The sequence below is a fragment of the Antrostomus carolinensis genome, unplaced genomic scaffold (assembly GCF_000700745.2).
Source record: "Antrostomus carolinensis isolate BGI_N321 unplaced genomic scaffold, ASM70074v2 scaffold12135, whole genome shotgun sequence".
Taxonomy (NCBI): Eukaryota; Metazoa; Chordata; class Aves; order Caprimulgiformes; family Caprimulgidae; genus Antrostomus; species Antrostomus carolinensis.
In genome coordinates this window covers 3,847-23,356 of record NW_010317141.1, presented here as the reverse complement: position 1 = coordinate 23,356, position 19,510 = coordinate 3,847, and the positions used below count along the sequence as shown (strand labels likewise).

General features: G+C 42.5%; 1 protein-coding gene across 2 annotated transcripts in view; it reads right to left on the bottom strand.

Moving 5' to 3' along the window:
* SETD5 (SET domain containing 5) overlaps positions 1-19,313 on the bottom strand; it is a 42,673-nt gene extending 23,360 nt beyond the window's left edge. The window contains exons 1-13 of one of the 2 annotated variants that reach the window (XM_010168477.2): positions 19,139-19,313; positions 15,198-15,303; positions 14,105-14,316; positions 13,726-13,784; positions 13,134-13,321; positions 12,150-12,188; positions 10,413-10,655; positions 5,136-5,284; positions 4,691-4,808; positions 4,153-4,262; positions 3,621-3,867; positions 3,344-3,424; positions 765-1,040 (exon numbers count right to left, since the gene is read on the bottom strand). In XM_010168477.2, the coding sequence (XP_010166779.1) occupies positions 765-1,040; positions 3,344-3,424; positions 3,621-3,867; positions 4,153-4,262; positions 4,691-4,808; positions 5,136-5,284; positions 10,413-10,655; positions 12,150-12,188; positions 13,134-13,321; positions 13,726-13,784; positions 14,105-14,316; positions 15,198-15,303; positions 19,139-19,209 (1,899 nt within the window). In that variant the 5' untranslated portion in view covers positions 19,210-19,313. The remainder of the gene's footprint in view (positions 1-764; positions 1,041-3,343; positions 3,425-3,620; positions 3,868-4,152; positions 4,263-4,690; positions 4,809-5,135; positions 5,285-10,412; positions 10,656-12,149; positions 12,189-13,133; positions 13,322-13,725; positions 13,785-14,104; positions 14,317-15,197; positions 15,304-19,138) is intronic. The other variant, XM_010168478.1, reaches the window with a different exon arrangement.
* Positions 19,314-19,510: the final 197 nt, after the last annotated feature.

Here is a 19,510-nt window from a genome sequence, read left to right as displayed (position 1 = left end):
CACTACCTGACTCATAAAATCTGGTTGGACCCTGTTTATGTTGGCTCATAAAATGGCTTTGGGGACTCCAGAAAATACTGGCACTTCATTGTTTTTTCTGCTGTTCTTAAGGGGTCAACCAGAATATTGGTCTTAAGGAAGAAAGCAATAGTATGGAACTTGCCACTTGTCTCAAGTAACTGCTCTTACTCCTGATCTAAGCTGACGTGTGTCATTCCAGGCACGTACCTGGGCCCTGTTGTACTACAGGAACACATGTATTCAAAGTAGACCAGACAAAAAAAAAAAATATGTGCAAAAGAATTCATCAATCACTGAAGTTATGCATCCAACTTAAGCTCAGACCAGTAGAGAAAGGGCCCACTGAGTGGAAGACCCAGGCCTGCTCATCCCAGAGAAGAAAAGACTTAGGGGGACCCAATAGCAGTCTTCCTACATCCAGACTGAAGGCACCAAGACAACGCAGTGGTGTATTAATGTACATACACTGAAATGAGAGGTGCAGAGTGGATACAAGGCAAAATTTTTTCACCACAAGAACGGTCATGAATTGGAAGAGGTTTCCCAGAGGGGCTGTGCAATCTCCATCCTTGGAGGCATTCAAGACTGGGTAAAACCCTGGCCAACCTGGTCCGACCTCAGAGCTGACCCTGCCTGATGCAGAACGTATCAGAGACCCCATGAAGCTCCTCCCAACCTGAACAATCAGATGTGCTGCACCTGAGCTTGGCACAATCTATTAAACTGTTCTATCTTTGTCTTACCATGACTTGTGAAGACCGTCGTGTGTTCACCCCAGTACTGCTGTTACTGTTAGAAACACTTGGAGCAGGAGGAGTAGCAGCAGCACTCAGTGCTGAACTTCCATCTTCAGTTTCAGGAGTCTCTGTTTTTATTTCCTCCAGCTCAGGAGCCTCAGAACTGATGTTGATTTCAGTATCAGTGCTGTTACGGTCTGATGGTTGCTCTCGCCTCCTCTTTCTCTTTTCCAAGTTTTCAAACATGTGCATAATGGCTTCTACCTTCCTGTCTTCTCGGGACTAGAACACAAGAGTAAATTGAAGTCAGCACTGCACATAGAGAAGAAGAGGCAAGAACAGACATGGGATGCAGCACAGAAAGGAGAACGACTACCAAACAGCAGTGACAAGAGCCAGAAAGGGGACAGAGAGAAGCAGTTATTTTCAGATATTTGCATTTTTCAACACAGCAAATTTGCCAGAATAACAACAACATAATCATGTGTTCATAGAGTAACCAGAAGAACCAGACTTTGTTCTTAAACAGCACCACTTAGACACTACTGAGTTACTTTTCTAAAAGAGCCACAAGGAAATACTTAATTTTGAAGAACTAAAAACTGTGAGAAAGAACAGAGTGAAGAGACAACCTGGGAACAAATAGAGCTACTTGCTAATGACCAAACATTAGAAGCAAACAGAAGCCAGAGACAACAGAGGTGGATCAGTCATTTACAGCAAGTATAACACACCATACAAACTGGCTAAAATGATCCAGATTCATTCCTTCCCTGATGTCAGGAGATCATACAGCTCAAAAATAAAAGCTCTTGTCTAAGCAGCTTACATAGTGGATAAGAAAAAAAGAACATGAGAGAACAGAGAGGCAAAACAAAGGTATTTATTAGGTAAACAGAAAGGACAGAAAATCTTATCACCTAGTTGTGTCAGAACTAATTGGAAAAGCTACGTAATGCTCCATATGCATGTCAAAGGCTCAGTGTAATAATGCTGCAGTGACTGGCAAAAAAACAGGTGGAATCCAGTGAATTTTAAGAAGTGGGGGTCAAGTACCTTCTGAGACTTGTCATGGAGGAGAAAGTATCTTGAAGCACACAGCAGTACTCAATCAATCACAGCAGCCCAGCCTTTAGAGTTTCTGGTTCAAAAATATTCACTACACACAACAAAATTTTAGAGGCTGGGAAAACTCTAGATACAGGTATTTATCTGGTGCCAAGTATAGAACACGGAATCTCATTAAAGGAGATTAACTGATGCAACATACAGGAACAGGGCTTAGAGGCTGATGGGAAACTAACACTTCACTTAGTCTTCTTGAACTATACAGTCCCAGAAAGAGATCAGCTTCCCTGCACTAAAATGAAATCTGCCCTTCAAACTTAAGGTCAGTCTGATGGAAGACTGCTCTTATTCAAATTCTAACAGGAACTGACTGCTTGATCTTGCCTGCTTTTAAAAAATCCACAGGATAATCCAAGGATCTCTCTGCTGGATGGTCCTCAGCTCTGCAATTCGCTGTGCTATCTTAACATTTAAAGCACTATCAGGAAGTTTACACAGAGAAGATGCATATCTCTGATCAGAAAAAGAGAGGTGATTATGCTATCTGGTGAACAAAGGGAAAACCAGGGAACTTGTAGCTCCAACACATTTGCTGGCTGACAGAAGGATGGCAGCACTTTCTCTTCCTTGGGGTTTTTTTTTTTGGTTGATTGGTTTGTCTTGGTGTTGCTGTTTTTTTTGTTTTGTTTTTTAAATCAATATATTAAGCATGGCCAGAACAGCTCCATCCACACACATAAAACAGCAATCCCATGTGCCGTAAAAGGCACAAGGAAAAAAACCAAACCAAACAGCTCTACTCAGTACAGAAGGTGACTGAGAAGGGACTGTGTTATTGAAGATCCAAGAGCACTAAGAAATATTTTGATCAAGATGACCAATTAAGACAACAATGATTTGGGACCACAAAGGGATTTCCTAACAAAGAATACGGCAAATTTTGTTGACTTGTTCCAACAGTGCTGTTGGTGGCCTACCCCTCTTATCAATTCTTGCCACTTGATCCTATCCTTTTCCCACATGGCAACATTTTTATGAACTCAGGGAACAGAGACATGTTAACAAATCTAAGCCAGCAAAATGGGTCAAGTTTTAACATGAATCAGGTTCTGGTTCACCATATGGCTCCATAAATTCTTGTACTGCCAATAAGGAAGGGCAGTAGGAACATAAAAAGGTTGCAATTACCTTTTTTGAACCTGGTGTTTATTGTCTTGTTAATAGTGTGCTTTAGACTACAGAATAGACCTGAAAGTAACAGTTAAACCTTTCAACCAGGAAAAAAAAAAAAAAAAAATATCTGTTGTGTACCTTCTGCAGTACTTTAACATAAATCCTGTGATGTGGAGTTAACCTGGCTTTTTTTTGTGTGTGATTTTTTTTTTAAAATCAAATTACTGAAGATCACTGACAGTTGGAATTTGAGTTGAAACAAATGAAATAACCAACTGGACCTGTTGGTTGCTGCATGAAGGAAGTCTTAAGGGGGTGATAACCAGACTGAGAAAGGTACTTGCCCGTCGGCTGTGGACCAAGGCTCCCTGTTCATCTACAAGCTCCTCTTTCTCCCCTTCTTGTTTCTCCTCCTTCTCTATCACCTGAAAGAGAAGCCCAGACTTAGTAAGTCAAACAAAATCTGGTACTGTTTTAAAGTTATCATGGTAATCTAAGGTGCTAAAGGTTTAAAAAAAGGCCTCCCACAGTTTCTGTTCTGAAGATCCCAGTCCTGTATTGGATCAAATTCCACACCACTGAATGATAAAAATATACATAAAAAAGCATCAGTGGTTTTACCTCATTGTCACTGACTGCTGCAGGTCCCTCAGGAACTTCCTCTGTTTGCTGACTGCTGTTCTCATCTGATGCAATGCCCTGCTGTTCCATTTCTAGTTCCTTCCGACGGGCTTTTCGCCGGCGTGTTTCTGCCCCAATCAGTGTGCCTAAAACAGGTGGAGGTAGGTGTTCTGCAGCATTTGGGCTACGTTTCTGCACAGGGCAATTCCGGTTCCCTTTGTGACACGCACAGTCCACTTTATAGTTGCTGCTCCAAAACACAAACATAATTCGTGTCACTCTTCATTTCTCAACCCTTGTACAGAGACATTCAATGCATCTCCTACTAAACATCTCACCACGTGCCAAAGCAAGGACAGCAGGCTACTTTATGGCCTCTGTTGTAGAATATGCCAGCAGAACTGGACAGAATAGCCGGAAAATGCAATTCAGTAGAAAACGAAGCAAAATGTAGAATGCGAGGAAAGGGTTGGAGGAAGATGTCCAGTCCAGGAGGGCAGTGAAGAGCTCCTGGGTGAGGTGAAGGACTCACCAGATGTTGTACTCATAGTCAAAGGCGATGGTAACCTCTGTGTCCTTGGCAATGGTGGCAACAGCATAGATACACAGGTGGATCATCCCATCAGCAATCACATGACGAACCTTGTTAAACAAAGTAGAGAGAAACTAACATCTCCCCAGGTTGCACTTCTTATTTACAAGAGGGAAGCCTCCTTCTGCAAAGTAGCTTTTATCTATTCCACGAATAGTTAGCCTAAATTCTCCATAGGGTAAAGCCTACTTCACTGCTCGCCTCATCCTGTGCTTTTCCTCCAACACTCATTGCCAGCTGCTTACCCTAACAGTCTACAGCCAAAGGAAAGTCATAGAAGAAACCTTTTCCTTCCCATGAAAGAACTCATTTTCCCAAACTTTCTAATCTTTCAAGTATAAACCATTAAACAATCACGAGATGCAGATAATTTACCCCATTTACTGCATTTTAAGTTTGAATAGTCATAAAAAGGAAGGCACTAAGCCTGTGCAAAACACGTATTTGGAATTACAATGATGGTGAAGAGAGAATTTACCTCTGCGTTTGGAGTGCATGAACGCCTGATGAACCTGGCATCATTACCAAAGGTGCGGGCATCAACACACATTTCAACGCCATTGAACTTGGAGTAGAACAGCACAAAGGGATATGGCCTGGAAAAGTAACAGAACATCTCAATCCCCAAATACCCAATTCCCACAGCACTTATAACAGATATCCCTCACTTCACTGGAAGCAGCACATCTATCAGTGCTATTGCTCTGGATGCTCAAGCACTTCCATCATCACAGTTTTAACAGATCTACTTCAGAGAGTTTTGGTCCATAAGCAGAGCATCAAGCTGAGGTTGTATATTTGATTTCATATTTCTATTGCTGGCACAGCTGACAAGGGCCCTGCAGGTGTGCATTATCCCATAGAGACACTCAGTCTCTCTGTGCCATGATGCTCTCATACTAATCACTTCATAGTACTCTTACTTTTTGAAGAAATGCCCATTGACCTCGAATTGCTGTCGTAACATAACCTTCCCTCGATACTCAATTATAAGGGTATCTAGTGCCAGGTCTCTTGCTGCCCTCAAGATCTTTCGGTGCTTCTGAACCCGAGTCACCCTTCCCAGCTGCAGCTGTAACAAAACACAGAGCAAAATATGAGAATTTAAATCAAAGGCCTGTAACTCATAAAGAATATTTTACCTACATCAAAACAAAAAATTAGTAGCAACACACAGAAATTCTGCTAGGTAAAGATATTGTTTATTCTGTAACAGTTTAGTAATGATTAATGACCTTGATAATATTAATCAAAGCAAAGAGTACTGATTCCCTTCCTTCAACAGTAAGTCTCACAAATTTATCAGACCAAGTACTTCAGTCCTGCAGGTAGGAGGCATAACCAGACCTGTCAGTTGCTGCGAACAGGGAACTGCTCTGCAATTATGGCCACTTTCACAGCCAGAATAACTCAAATCTTCCATAAATTGTGGGTTGTCACACATTCAGAGGAAAAAATCACAAGTTTTTCCTTCTGCAGAGGATGGTAAATTCTAGCTAACAAGCCAAAGACTTAAGCTGTCAATTTCTGTCTCCATCCAGAAACTTCTCTTCATCTGCCTGTTCAACTAGTGCTGTGGATTTTATTTTTTTTTAAATGAAGAAATAAATTTTTAGCTAAGTAGTGACATTTTGCTGAATCTTCTTTATGTTGAAGTGTACAGTTCTATTACAACGGATTTTCACAACAATGTGTTTTGACAGTTTGAAACCACAATATTCTTTAAGCACAGGCATTCAAAGACAACATATTTTATGGCATAATGGAGGGGATATTAAAAGCACTAGGCCATAGGAAATACTTCTTCCATAAAAACAAATACTTTTCTTGATTAACAGGTTGAACCTCTCCAAGTAAAAATTAATGTGAAGATGGTTGGCTGCCTCACCACAAGAGCTGTGCCTGCTCTTTGCTAAGCATCCTATTCACTGTGCATAAAGACCTGGTTTTGACACTTTTCTGGAATGAACGAGGCAAAAGTGTTCTTACTTCAGTAATAATGTCAGTCATCTATCGAAATCAGAAGTAAAACAGAAGATTTTATTAAAAGCAAGCTCCCAACTTTTCCTGATAAAACTCGTTTGTTAGCAACAGCTACTGTGCAGTCTGCTCAAATGGGTAAAAAGCACATTAGCTTAAGAAGGGGCTCAGTCTGGCCAATGACATAATGCATGACACTGTCACCTTGTGAAAACAAAGTTAATGCCTTAAGGCAGCACCAGCACTGGGAACCACATGAAACTCTCTGTACTGACCACATCATAGTACTGACCCACAGATTTATTTATTTTATTTTTTTTTTGGTAGTAATCTTGTATGTGCTCTGAATTAAACCTCTCTGGGAAGAAGATGACTTTCCTTCTTTTAATATGACATTATACTGCAGATCTTGAATCAGCCAGTAAAGTAAGATCTATTCGTTGACTTCTTTCACTCAGGACCAGGCTAAAGACAGCTTTATAAAAATATTAATTTGAAACTGATGCGGATGGGAATACTGATCTTGCTACTCCAGATCTCTTCTTAGAGACATATCCAGTGCTACAATTATCATGCCTATGGTGTATATCTCTTTTTCATAGCACTGTATCTGGCAGCAACAGGAAAAACCCACAAGTATGTATTTGGGATTGAAAAGCCTTGCGGGGTGTTGTTCATCTCTTCATATCTCAGGTCCTGATAGGAGCTCACAGAGGATTCACCAAGTCTACTGAACTGACATAAAAGAAACATGTAATTTCCAGACTAAGAAGCCACACTGCTGGCCCTGATTTCTGATCAACAAAGCCACGACATGAGTGAACTGTCAAATAAGACTGTTTACACTGCCGAGAGTAGTGGTTAAATTATTTTTAAAACACTGGATACACTTTGTACTATTCAACTGTGGTAACAGAGGAAAAAGAAATAACACTAGATTTGTTAGTGTGTGACAGAAGGAGATAAGGAGAAAGTATCTGAAGTTACCAGATAAATTAGGACTAAGACACAAGCATGTCTCCAGTGGAATAATTTTGTTTCTATACTACCACTTATTTGCTTTTATAATCAGTTTCTCATCTACACTCTGTCTCTGTGCAGGAGCAGATGGACAAGATGACCTTCAGTGGTTCCTCCCAACTTAAATTATTCCACTTCTCTATCAAATTCTCTTAGTATCTTCCAGAGATGCGAGTTAAAATCTGGTAGCCTCCACTCTCACCTTTGGCCCATGACTGACTTGTATTGCTGTTCACCTGATGCTGGAAAACAGCTTGGGGAACACAGGTGGGATAAGGTGGGGTGAAGGGAGGAGAAAAGAGCCCATGAGGGAAAGAAAAGCTCTGCATCTGTAACACCTAACAATTATCTGAGTTTGGTAAAACGGGAATGATCTCATAGCTTTTCTGATAAGACTCTAGCTCAGCTTGTTTACATCCTCTGAATTTAGAAATATGAAGAGGATTAGCTGCCATGCTTTCGTGTGTGAAAAGAACAAATGATTTTATTCATGTCATAGGCGAGGGATTGCTGACTGCTAATCAGACAAAACTGTTCTGGTATGTTTGCAGAGCAACATCTGCATAATACTCAGTGGCTTTATTTTATAAAGGCCCTTTCGCTCTTCACTTCAGAATGTGAAATCAATCAGGGATTTGAGCTCAAGTCAGCAATTATCAGAGGCAACAAAGGGCAAATACTGACCCTAGGTTTGGTTTGGCAACAGCAGGCAGAAAAGTGATTCACAACTTTCAGTCTGTCAAGCATCTGTCAGTAGCCAGCATGAAGATGATTTTACTCATGACACTGAGGAGCTTCATATTTTCCCAAGTTTCCCTTTCTATCATTAAGACAGTTGAGAATTGGTTTATCCAAAACATTCCATTTACCAAAATCCCACATCACAGAATCACAGAACTGTCTAGATTGGAAAAGACCTTTAAGTTCATTGAGTCCTATCCTGCATGTATAACTCTTAACCCATCTTTCTCTACTCCTCCTAGCTTGGGGAAGCCTTTAGGTCACACTTCTCTCTCTCTCTTTTTTTTTTTAAATGTATGCACTTTCATCATTGTTTACCCAGGCCAAACAACTCTCCCAACTGTGAGTATGCAGGGTATATAAAACACTTTATTTTTCTTCCTTTCTCCTCTCTACAGAGTCTTCATGTCCGAACAGAGTAATTACAATACCCACCTTCTACACACAGCTGCCATCCACATACTGACACGACCTCCCTAATTTTTTCCTAGCTCAAAGTACCTATTTCCTTGTCCCCCAAAAAAGCTATTTTTATCACAGAATCACAGAATGTCAGGGATTGGAAGGGACCTCGAGAGATCATCTAGTCCAATCCCCCTGCTGGAGCAGGAACCTAAATGAGATCACACAGGAAGGTGTCCAGGCGGGTCTTGAATGTCTCCAGAGAAGGAGACTCCAGTATGTATGACATCTAGTTAAAAGACAGTTGATGCAAACCAAGAAGCCTTCTCAGTTTGTCTAACAAAATGAGACAAATGAGTGGAAAAAAAATATAAAGCACAGGATGAGAGACGATTCACTGCACACCTGTGCAGCTCTCCTCCTCCCAATGCTCCACAGCCACCTGCTGAGCAGAGAACACAGGGATGTCAGGGCTGACAAGCAGCAGCCCGGGACAGCCACCTTGTCTTTCCTCAGTATCCAAGAGGAACTACAAAGCCACTAGGTCCCTTTACACTTTCCCAGCACACACTATGACAGGTACCTACCTACAGACTGTTTACAGTAACTGCAGCTCTCTATGAAGTTTTGCAACTTTCTATCTTTTTGTTTCTTTGGGAGGTATCACATTTGGAGTCTTCTGACTTGGAATGCTGGCCCTTTTTTCCTATGAGAAAATCTATGTCTGTACAGGGAAGGGAGAGGGCAAGAGAGCATGACAAGAACAAGCACATTTATGTACGGTACCTTTTATAATCAGCTGTCCTGCTGTACTCTATGAAGGTGATAAAAAGAAATGGCATATGTTTTATTACTTAAGAGTTTTCCTAAAACTCATGTGAAGGAGATAGAAGAGTTTACATTTAGACTCAGAAAACATTAAGATTTCTAGAGAAGCAGAACTTTTTCTTCCCTGTATTTCCTCAGTTGCTCTCTTTAGGAAGGCTACTCACATAGCCAAGTAGAAGTGTTTCTCCCCAGCCCCCTCAGAAGTCTTATTATTGCAGAACTACAGGCAAGAGTGGAAGGGAGTTGGGTCCAAAGTCCTCTTTCTGCACTCTCCCTTACTGGCAATCTCTGTGCTCTGCCTGATGTGCTTCACCTACATGAAAGCAGAGGGAAAGGTGGGAGGGAGCACGTGAACTTCAGAGAGCAGTGAGTCAGTTGATATAAACAAGAATGATTCAAGCACAAACATATACCTGATATTCAGGTTTCTGACTCTGCTCCCCTTCTACAGAAGAGGTGCCCCACATCTGTTCTGGAGCCCATCCTTTTCAGTTGCACCTATCTCCATTCTCCTGGACAAGGAAGCCCCATAAAGCCTGAACTGAGTGGGAATGCTGTTCTCTGTTCAATAAAGCACGGATCAGATGAAACATCAGCTGAGAAGAGTAGCAGGGAGGACATACACCACACAAACACATCCTTTTCTTCTTTCTCCTTGTCTACATGCATTCCATAAAGCTGGCAGGACATCAGTCATTGCACATCTCGAAAGAGAAAAGTTAGGAGAGAGAGTTCCCCAAAATCATTTGTAATTGCGCAGTATTTGAACGTTACGAGTCCAAATAATTATCCAAAATACTGGTATAATCTTGAGAGGTTCTTTGAAATAGCTTTCAACACAACATGAGACAGGGAAAAAAAAAAAGAAAGAAAAAAAAAAAAGGACAGGAAAACTCATCTGGAAAGCAGGAAATTATGTCCAGCAAGTGATAGATCTGGTTCTGCCTCAAGCCATCCAGTGACCAAAAGTATTTATGGTAAAATACCTGTGAAACATTATCACAGAACTGTACAAAATATCCCAAATTTAGCAACACTGATTTGGTTGAATGTGAGTGTTTCTGAATCTGTCTTGGTACTGACATCTCCTCTGTTCCCTTTTATATCAAGTCTATGCCTATTGGTCTGAAATTACATGGTAAGCTATGATATTGCTTGCCCACACCCACACCTTATGTCTAAAAACCAGAGGACCTGACCTACCCCACTTCTGTCACAACGGTTCTTACCTGCATCTGGGACCCAATAACAGTGTTATTGCAGGCCAGCTCTGTTTTGTTGATTGTGTCTAGCATAGCAGTTTTGCCCACATATTCTTTATTAGAGTTTAGATGTCGCTCCAACAAGTTCTGTACATCAGCACTGTACTGGTTAGTAAAGGCTTCTTCGTACTGATCTGTCCAGAGTCGTATTCGATTCTCCCACCCTTCAGCTGTGTTCTCATCCAAGGCATGAGCTTCAGAAGGGGAATTCTGCACCAAACAGCAAAGGGTGAATGGCTAGCACACAACAGGAAAAACCTATCCACAGTGCTCTGAGCATATGAATATGCTACAAAAAAGGCAAATCTGTTCCAAGCTAAGGAAGTGTTGACTATGAGGATGCCTCTTTCAGAACCTGCATCCTTCAAAACATCGTACAACAGTGCCACTTAGGAATCTACGGAGAACTTTGAGCAGGACTAAGACCTCTTGAGAGTTGGTACTTGGCACTGTTATGTACAAAACAATTAAGCTAGTATCTGACCAGAAAAAGTTTTTTAAAGTCATTTTGTAAAAATAATTAAGTAGATTAAAAAAAGCAAATGAACAGAACACACAAAGGCAAATGAATTTCATGTAGGCTTGTCCTACAGTCAACCCACTCATGCCCAACATAATGCTAGATGATGCAGATCGCATGTCAAGCTTTGCAGTGACTGATCTCAAAATAATAACCAGAGGGTTAAAAGTGCAAGTCCTGAGGAGTGCAAAGAAGAGGGGAAACAAAATCAGGTAATTTGTTTAGTCCATCCTGTAAAGGAGGGGAAAAAAAAAAAGCTGGTAGGAAAAAAAAATTAATCTTCACTCATTACTTGACAGTAGTTGAAGTAATTCAACAAATGATATTCCAGAGGGCAGCAACTTAACTGGCTTTATAAGGGACTGACACATATGTGACACTGAGGTATTAGTGACAAGGACCACTGAAAAACAGTCATTATTTTCACCATATATAAATAAAAAGCATTAAGAGTTTTCATGCATTTTTACCCTTTAAGGCACTTGCCTACTATGGAGAAAGGTGCACACAGGCAGACACATCACAGGATTGTCCTGTTTCCTCTGAGCCACCTGCTAGGAGCCACTGTCAGCTACAGTACTGGGGTTAGGTGGAACTGAATGAACTTTAGGGCAAGTCTTGTGTTTCTAGGAACATGTTTGGCTCTAAGTGGCAGCCTATTTTTTTGTCAAATAAACTTTCTATCAGGTAGCCACACCTACCAGTATTGCAGAAATTCCCATCCATCTCTAGGAAGAGGATGTTGAGAGAAACAAGGCAACACTGCTAGGGACACCCAGTATTTAACTTGTGGGCTACTTTGATGCCTAAGCTTAAAATATCTTTGATGCAATCAAATGACAACTGACCTCCCGGAAGAGTGGCCACAACCAGTTCTACATCCCTCACATCAAACACCCCACTCCCAGGTGTCATGAATCAGTCATATCTCTTGGAACTGGGAGACATTAACTTACAGAAACTGACGAGCTATCTGAAGCAAAAACAAGGTTCAAGGTGCAATTCCTGTGATACTCTCTTGAACAGTCCTGCTTGCAGTGCATGGTAAGGCTTGGGATTTTTCTGAGGCTGGTCCCACAATTAGAAATTCCCCAGGCAAACCAAGACAGGCACAAACTTACAGGAGAAAAGTTACAGGAGAAAAAAGCCCACCATCATCATAGAGGCTTTTCAGTTCCACTCACCTTCATCCTCAGAGACTTTCGTGAGCCCTCTCGAAATGCCTAAGACCCGAACCAGGAGAGAGAGAGAGAGAGAGAGAGGAAAAAAAAAAACAAACTTGAACAAAAAGACTCCACAATGCAAATCCAGTGGAAACTGCTGAAAATCTTGATAGCCAGGATTTCTGAACTAAAAAAGCCTGCCTCATACTTAGTAAAAAATCTCAAGATCAAAACCAAAACCGTCCTGACTAACTCTACTTGCTTTAACAGAAGAAAGGGCCAGCAACATAACCAAGCTGGTTCACAACAAAAAAAACATTAAGACCTCACATGGCTCCTTCTCTCACTCTTTTACTTAATCAGTGCCCACAGAAGAACTTCAAGGGAAACCTAACCTGGGGAAAATAATGGTAAAGCTAGCAGATGATGGGAAAGAACCACCTGCTCACACACTTGCATTCCAGTATAAGCAATCCAAAATTATTTCAGTCCCAAAACCCTCACAAACAAGACAGTAAAGTCATCCCTCCACAAATGTTCATCGCTACCTACATAGTTTTCCACACAGGCACTATCTCTGTCCCTGAGGAACAGTGCCAAGAAGCTCTGCAGCCCAGATTCCTTAACATAGCCTGCTAAGAAATGCCATGTTCACTTCATTTTTCATTCCATTCATAGACTGTCCCTTTGCCACAAACACACATACTCCAAAAGCTATTTCCCCAAATCCTAATGGAGCAGAAGGGAAAATATGTAAGTCCAAGCTCTGAGCATGAATGGACAGCATTGGGAAATAAGGGTGGAGTTTCAGTAAGGTAATTTTTAAACCAACAGCCGTGTACTCTAGCAGGTCACAAATACAAGGTGTCACATTATTACACCAGAAAGAGCAATTCCTTACAGGACAAAAGTTTCTGGTTTACTGCCAGTTCATCAACCTGCTCTCAGCAATACACCACACAGCATTTAGCAGGAACTGCAGGAACCCTGTCTCACTCCACATACCTTGATCTTTTTGGCCTTTGGAGCAGTGCGAGCTTTTTCTGTACTCCTCTTCCTCTTCTTAGGTTTGCTTCTGCGGACACGGTTGACAGTCAGTGTGATGCTTGTAGGGGTGTGCTGCGTAGCTGTGTACAGCACTGTAGAGGGAGATAGTTCTTCATCCCAGCTCTCAGTTGCGCTGCTGTCCCCACCTATAGAGAGGAGTGCTTCATTAGCAGCGTTTTTATTCATCCCAGAGAGAACAGCTTACCCTTATGTCCATTTTCATCAAGATGACTTGATGACTCTGCATAGCTCTTTCTTGAGAAAACTGTATCACTTCAGCTTTCCCACCTAAACCAGGAACAAGTCTCACAAACTTCTGATCTCTCAGAGAACGGCACTGATGAACATTTCCCTTGTCTGTTCACGAGATAATCTGATTTTCCCCAGAGCCAACTGAGGTGAGGCGGAAGGAAAAGACAAAATCCCAGTGGCTTGGAGGCAAATAACATTAGTGGGCACTGATCACAGATTATTACAGCAGCCAAAACACAAAGGTCTTGTAGAAAGAAAGCAGAAGTCACCATTATCAGAATTACAACCTCCAGCTCACCTGACACGTTGTCCTGCTTCCGGCGGCGGAGTCTGATCACCTTCCCCCTGCTCATTCCTCTGCCAAAGGAGAATGCACAATTGAAGCTGGTTTGTAGGAGTAAAGTCACTTGAAATTCAACAGGATGTCACAAGATGCGTGCCCTCAGTGGGGCCCAGGATGATAAGAACATCGATTTAACATCCTCATCTCCACTCCTGGTGCCACCAACACTTGTCAGGCTGACAACGCAAAGGAGGAGGGTCAATACTAGGTAAAGCACTGGAAAGAACGCTCCAGTTAGCAAAAGGAAGTCTGTCCCACAGCCCAAATGTGACACAGTTTGGTATGAGAAGTCAACACAAGGAGCAGCCCAGATCTGCACTGCACCAAAGCTTACCTGCACTTTTCACACTTGAGGATGAAACCATCCTGGGAGACACTGCAGTGGCACCAAGTGGGAATTGATTCTCCTTCTGAGGAGCTCTCGCTGTCCCCGGAGTTCTCCTCATCAGGCGAGTGCAGGCCGTTCAGTTCTGCACGAGGTATAATGGTCTGGACAGGAGGAGAGGCTGGCGGCGTTGGAGGAGGAGGGGCTCCATAATTATGATCCTGAAAATGAGTATTTGCAGTACTACTTTTAACGTGAAGATATGAAGCCTAGAAACTGTAGTCCCAAATCCATAGTTCCCAGGTTATTATTTAACAACTGGTGTAAAACACTAGTCTGAATTCCTCCATCTACCAAGGAGGTAAAGCAATAGTTCTGAAAGATGTGAATGGTTTTCTTCTGCACCAATTCATTAAATTCAAAACTTATGAAAACAACTAGGCTATTTCGACATTAACTGTTGTACTGCTGATAATCTGAGATTCCATCAGTGGCCAAACACTGGAACCGGTTGCCCAGAGATGTGGAGTTTCTGTCTACTGAGATATTCAAAACCCAACTGGACACGGTGCTGGGCAACCTGCTCAAGCAGAGTCAGCTTGAGTACGGGGGCTGGATTACATGATCTCAAAAGGCCCCTTTTCCAACCTCAGTGATTCTGTGACATTCTGTTCATCCCACAGTTTCAAACTATGCTCCCACTCTTCCTCACTGTTCCTTGTTTCTCATCATTATAAGTTACCAATATGAAAATGTGCGCAGTTGAAACAAGTACAAATATTGCACAATAAACCAAACGGGGCATAAAATTACCACCAGGAAAATATCATATATTCATATATAGTCACACTTCATTCATATGCTTCATTCAGTTAAAAATCTATCACCTAGAATGCTAATAAAGCTTGCTATAGAGTATGCAAGACTTCACAAACAATAAAGACACAAATGCAAAATGTATGGCAGAACTCAGCTGTTAACTCAGTGTTCCCTAATGAAAAAGACAAAACTCCTAAGGCTTAACAGGCAAAGAACTATGGAACAAGGAGAAAAGAGTAAAGTAGACAGTAAAGAGCTGATTCACTGCAGAGAGAGTACTCACTGCGTAAGGCAGCCCGCGATAGCTGTGTTTCTGGGTGGCCCCATAGCCGTGGCTGGAGTACACATTCTTCTCACTGACAGCTGGACTAGCTTCCACAGACTCTGGGCTGCAGAAAGGGCCAGAAGTAAAACCCATCAATAAAACATCATTTTTTTTTTTTAGTGTCAGTATTTCACTGCTCTTTTCTATTCAACACATGAGCTCAAAATGAAGAAACTTCATTAAACTGAGGTGTTATTATGTGCTTCACCAGGCATCATGTGTGCAGAAGTTGTACAGGATGAACCTGCTTTCAAAAGAGGGAAGCAACTGAGCAAGGGCCACCCTGGATAACTCATTAAACTGGGTCTCAATCTGGGAAGTTAACAAGATAATTAGCATGTAAGAAGCTGAGTTTCCTTATGGTTCAGGAAGTTGGGTCTAGTTCAGCATTCACATCTGAACTCAGCAAGTTTAATCTCAAAGCCACTGAAGAGTATTGCCATGTTATCTCTGCAACAGCTTATTTCAAATAGCAGCTAAGCAGCTCTCCTGCATCTATCTGTACTTGTTTCTCTCTCCCTCAGACGCTGTAAACCAAAACCAATGTCCTATGACAAAGTCTGCATGAAATCTGCAGCTATCCTGACAGCAATGATCAGGGATTGGAAATTCCTGCTACAAAGAAGCAACAAAATTCATTACCTGGCCAGACAGTGGTCACAGAGAAATGAGACTTGCCCTGTGCTTTCTATGCAGCAACATGGTGTGCAATGTGCTGAGCAGGAAATTTGCTGCTGAGGTACAATGCACTCTTCCACCACATGGTGGTGAAAAAAAGCAGCTAAAAATGAAAGGTACATCCCTTAGCAGAAAGCTGCAGAAACCCTACTCAGAGAAGGGACAGCTGCAATTCAATGCAGGGAATATTAGATAATGAGGCTACAGACAGAATACCAGCCAGGAAACACACTGTCTGTTACAAGCAGGAGATACAAGTCAGCTAACCTCTGCACAGATTAGCCATAGGGCCCACAGCAGAATTCAGCAGAGTATTACTGAATCATGTCTGCAGCTGAAATCTTCAAAAATTCTAGCAGAGAGCTGAGCAAGCAGGAAAGAAAAATACAGGAAAGGAAAACTTTACCTTAGACCTCTGCTGCTCTGGCGAGATCTCGCAGGATTCTCAGTGGGTCCTATATTTTCAGCATGAATCAGGCAGTGCTCAAACACCAACAGCCAGTGGTCACGCGTGGGGCAGCACCACCCAAGAACACTAATCCCTGTGCCCTTTGGACTTCCTATTAGCCCTTGAAATCTCTACTGCACTGAAGTTTGCCCCACCCTGGCACTAAACCTGATACACTCTCCAATGCCTTCTGAGGTTCTGGCTTATTCTGGACTAAGGTGGATCTGTCTTTGCAAGGTAAAGGAGCAATAATCATTGTACAAAGAACTGTAGAAAGTAGAAGACCTTAAACTATGTAAACCCTGTAGTTCAGGATTTAAGCTCACGACCTGATAACTTTAGTTCCTTTTCTACGTAACTACAACCAGATAAACCGTCAAAAGCAGTAGATAGAGGTGGCAATACTCTCAGAGGATACACTTCTTAATAAAAGACAGTGTGTAGAGCTTGCCACATAATCCAGCCTTGCTGGATCTTTGCCACAGTCCTTTAGGACTTCCAGATTGGTACAGAGTTAAATCCATTCAGGTTTAATCGTATTTTCAGAAACAATATTAGAAGGAAAAGAGCCTGAGCAGCCTAGGCAGCAGATCTGTTCTCTGACCAAGTCACCCACATTCCTAACTACAGTCAGCCTGGAATACCAGCAATGCTGCCACAAGCATTAGCAATAAAACTTCAAGATTGTTGGTGCAACGGTGTCCAGGGGCAACAATGCTGGGGCCCATGCTTCCTTAGCAGCAGCCCGCCAAGGAGCTTCAACAAATTCCAATATGCAGTCAGACTAACAGAAAAAAAACCTACTCTGCAGCCTCCATGTCACCCTCATCAACACACTGTTCAACATTTTCACCTCCCCTCTGTGTCACAGGCCAGGGGAAGATGCTAAAGCTCAGTCTGAAAAGAGGGCCAGCTAGTTTTCCTTTTACCTTCCCACTGCTTTCATGGTGCACATCTTTGAAATCAATCCCTTAAAAGAGACAAGAAGCTCAGGTACCCCAGACCTTCATGCATCAAACTAGTAGAGTTTCAAAGGAAGAGTGGAGGATAGCTTTAACTTTGAACAGACTCACGAAGGACACTCCAGCAGTAACAGTGCATCAATGCAAAGCCTGGACAATAAAGTCCTAGCATCACCAGTTTTTAGAAAACAGAAAAAACAATTCAGAAATCTTGAAAAGCGTGTTTTCAAAGCACTCCAGCCTAGCCTCAAGTTGGACCTACAAATTTCTTACAACCAGGGAAAAAGAAAATGCTTTGCAAAAGGTTTACAGTCTTTTTGATATTTAAATGTTACAAGGGACATGCATAGATATATCTGGGTCTCCTCCCTACCACGCTCAGCTCTGAAAGCAAAGCGCCTAGTACATGAGTAAACTATTTCGCACTCTTTCTCCTGTCATAAACAGTTTAAAATTCCTTCATGTTGAGTCTTTAAAGTGCTAGTGTGGGAGAAGGACAGTGACAAGAAATACTGAATGTTAAATCTTGAAAAGTGAAGGATCATATACCCACTGCAGATGAGCGACTTACTAGATTCCAACTCCCTATTTAAGAACAACATATAAAAATATGGGCTTTAGGATGGAATGAAGCATCACGAAGAAGAATGCCTAGAATGGGCCCAGTGCCAAGACAGACAAAAAAAGAGCATTAGCAGTCTTGCAGAGAGTGCGATTGTGTAGTCAAACCCTGTGCACAGTCCAATCAGGGCAAGATGGAAAGGAAAAACAATGATTCATACCCTAGCCCACTGCTCTTACAGCTCAAAATTAATAGAGTCTGGAGCAGTACCTGTTATAAACTGATCAATCTGACATGCACGTATTTGCACAGTAGGTATCTTTAAATAATACATGGGGAAATCTATCTCCAAAATACCCTTTGTAAATTTTTGTAAAGAGATGCTACAGTTTTATATTTCAAAGAAGGATGCAGGAAAGCAGGAGGTAGAAGCACACAGAAATAACCTGAGCCCTCCCTCTTGCCCCCGACAAAAACATAGCACTCATCCCAGCTGACATCATTCTAACAAGGGTTTTAAGAAAAGACCACAATGCAGTATTTTCTGGGTTTGAAATATTCCTGACTCCTGCAGAAGCAGTGTCTTTCAAAATAAATGATAAGCGCCCTCCAACAGGCCCCAGAGACAGGACTGCAGTCAGAGCCCTGCACAGGGTCCTGTGGTGGGGACCCTAAAAGATTGCCCACTGAAGTGTGTGTGCTTCTTGGAACCTGTTCAGGGGCAGAAACAACATAAAGGCATCTACACAGGCTGATGCTGTCTCACATCTCTGGCCAAGCTCCAAAGGGGTCCAGAAATCAGTCATGTAAGATTGGTACTGAGTCTGAGCTAGTAGGCTCTGCTGAGATGGAGGCTCAGCACACCGATCCCTCATGTAACACAGCTTTTGGAAAAGGAGCTGGCTCGTACCTTGCCACCGCCAAGCACGGGTACAGCAAACGCACAGCTGCCTGCACGTGAGAATGGACTTACTAGCCAAGCTGGTACCAAACCCACGGTTGAGTGCCTCATACTGTTAGAACTGCTCTTTTCCTCATCTCATGTGTCAAACTTACCAATTTCTGTAACACTGCATTTGTTAAAACACTCAGAGTCTGCCTCTGCATTCACCTCTCACGCAGCCAGCAGACCAGCACCTCCTTTCTCCCAAGTGGAGAAAGCCCCAGCACTGATCCTGCAGCCCCACTCCAGAGCAGCCCTTTGACACCCTCCCCTCCTCCTTCTCCTCCTCCGTGGGGTAACACTCACTCCGATCCTGCAGCCATGTCGGAGTAGGACGTATCTGGTGTGGTGACTCCCAGAGGGATTGCAATGCTCATGACGCCCGTCGGGGATCACGGAGTCCAGAGGGCAGCGACTGGCCGCTCCGAGGGCGGAGAGGAGCCGCAGAGCCTCGGCCAACACGTCACGGACATGGGGAAACCTACCAAGGTAGAAACAAAGCATTGCATCTCCATTACAGGATGAGGTCTCCCTATATACCCCTTGAGAAGGCTTCACAGCAAAAGAAAAGCAGAAATAGATTTCCAACAGTGACATGCCGCATCATTTTTACTTCATTTTCTTATGTGGGGCCAGGGAAGAGGTAGATGGGAGTAGTTTTGTAGTCTGGGGGGGGGG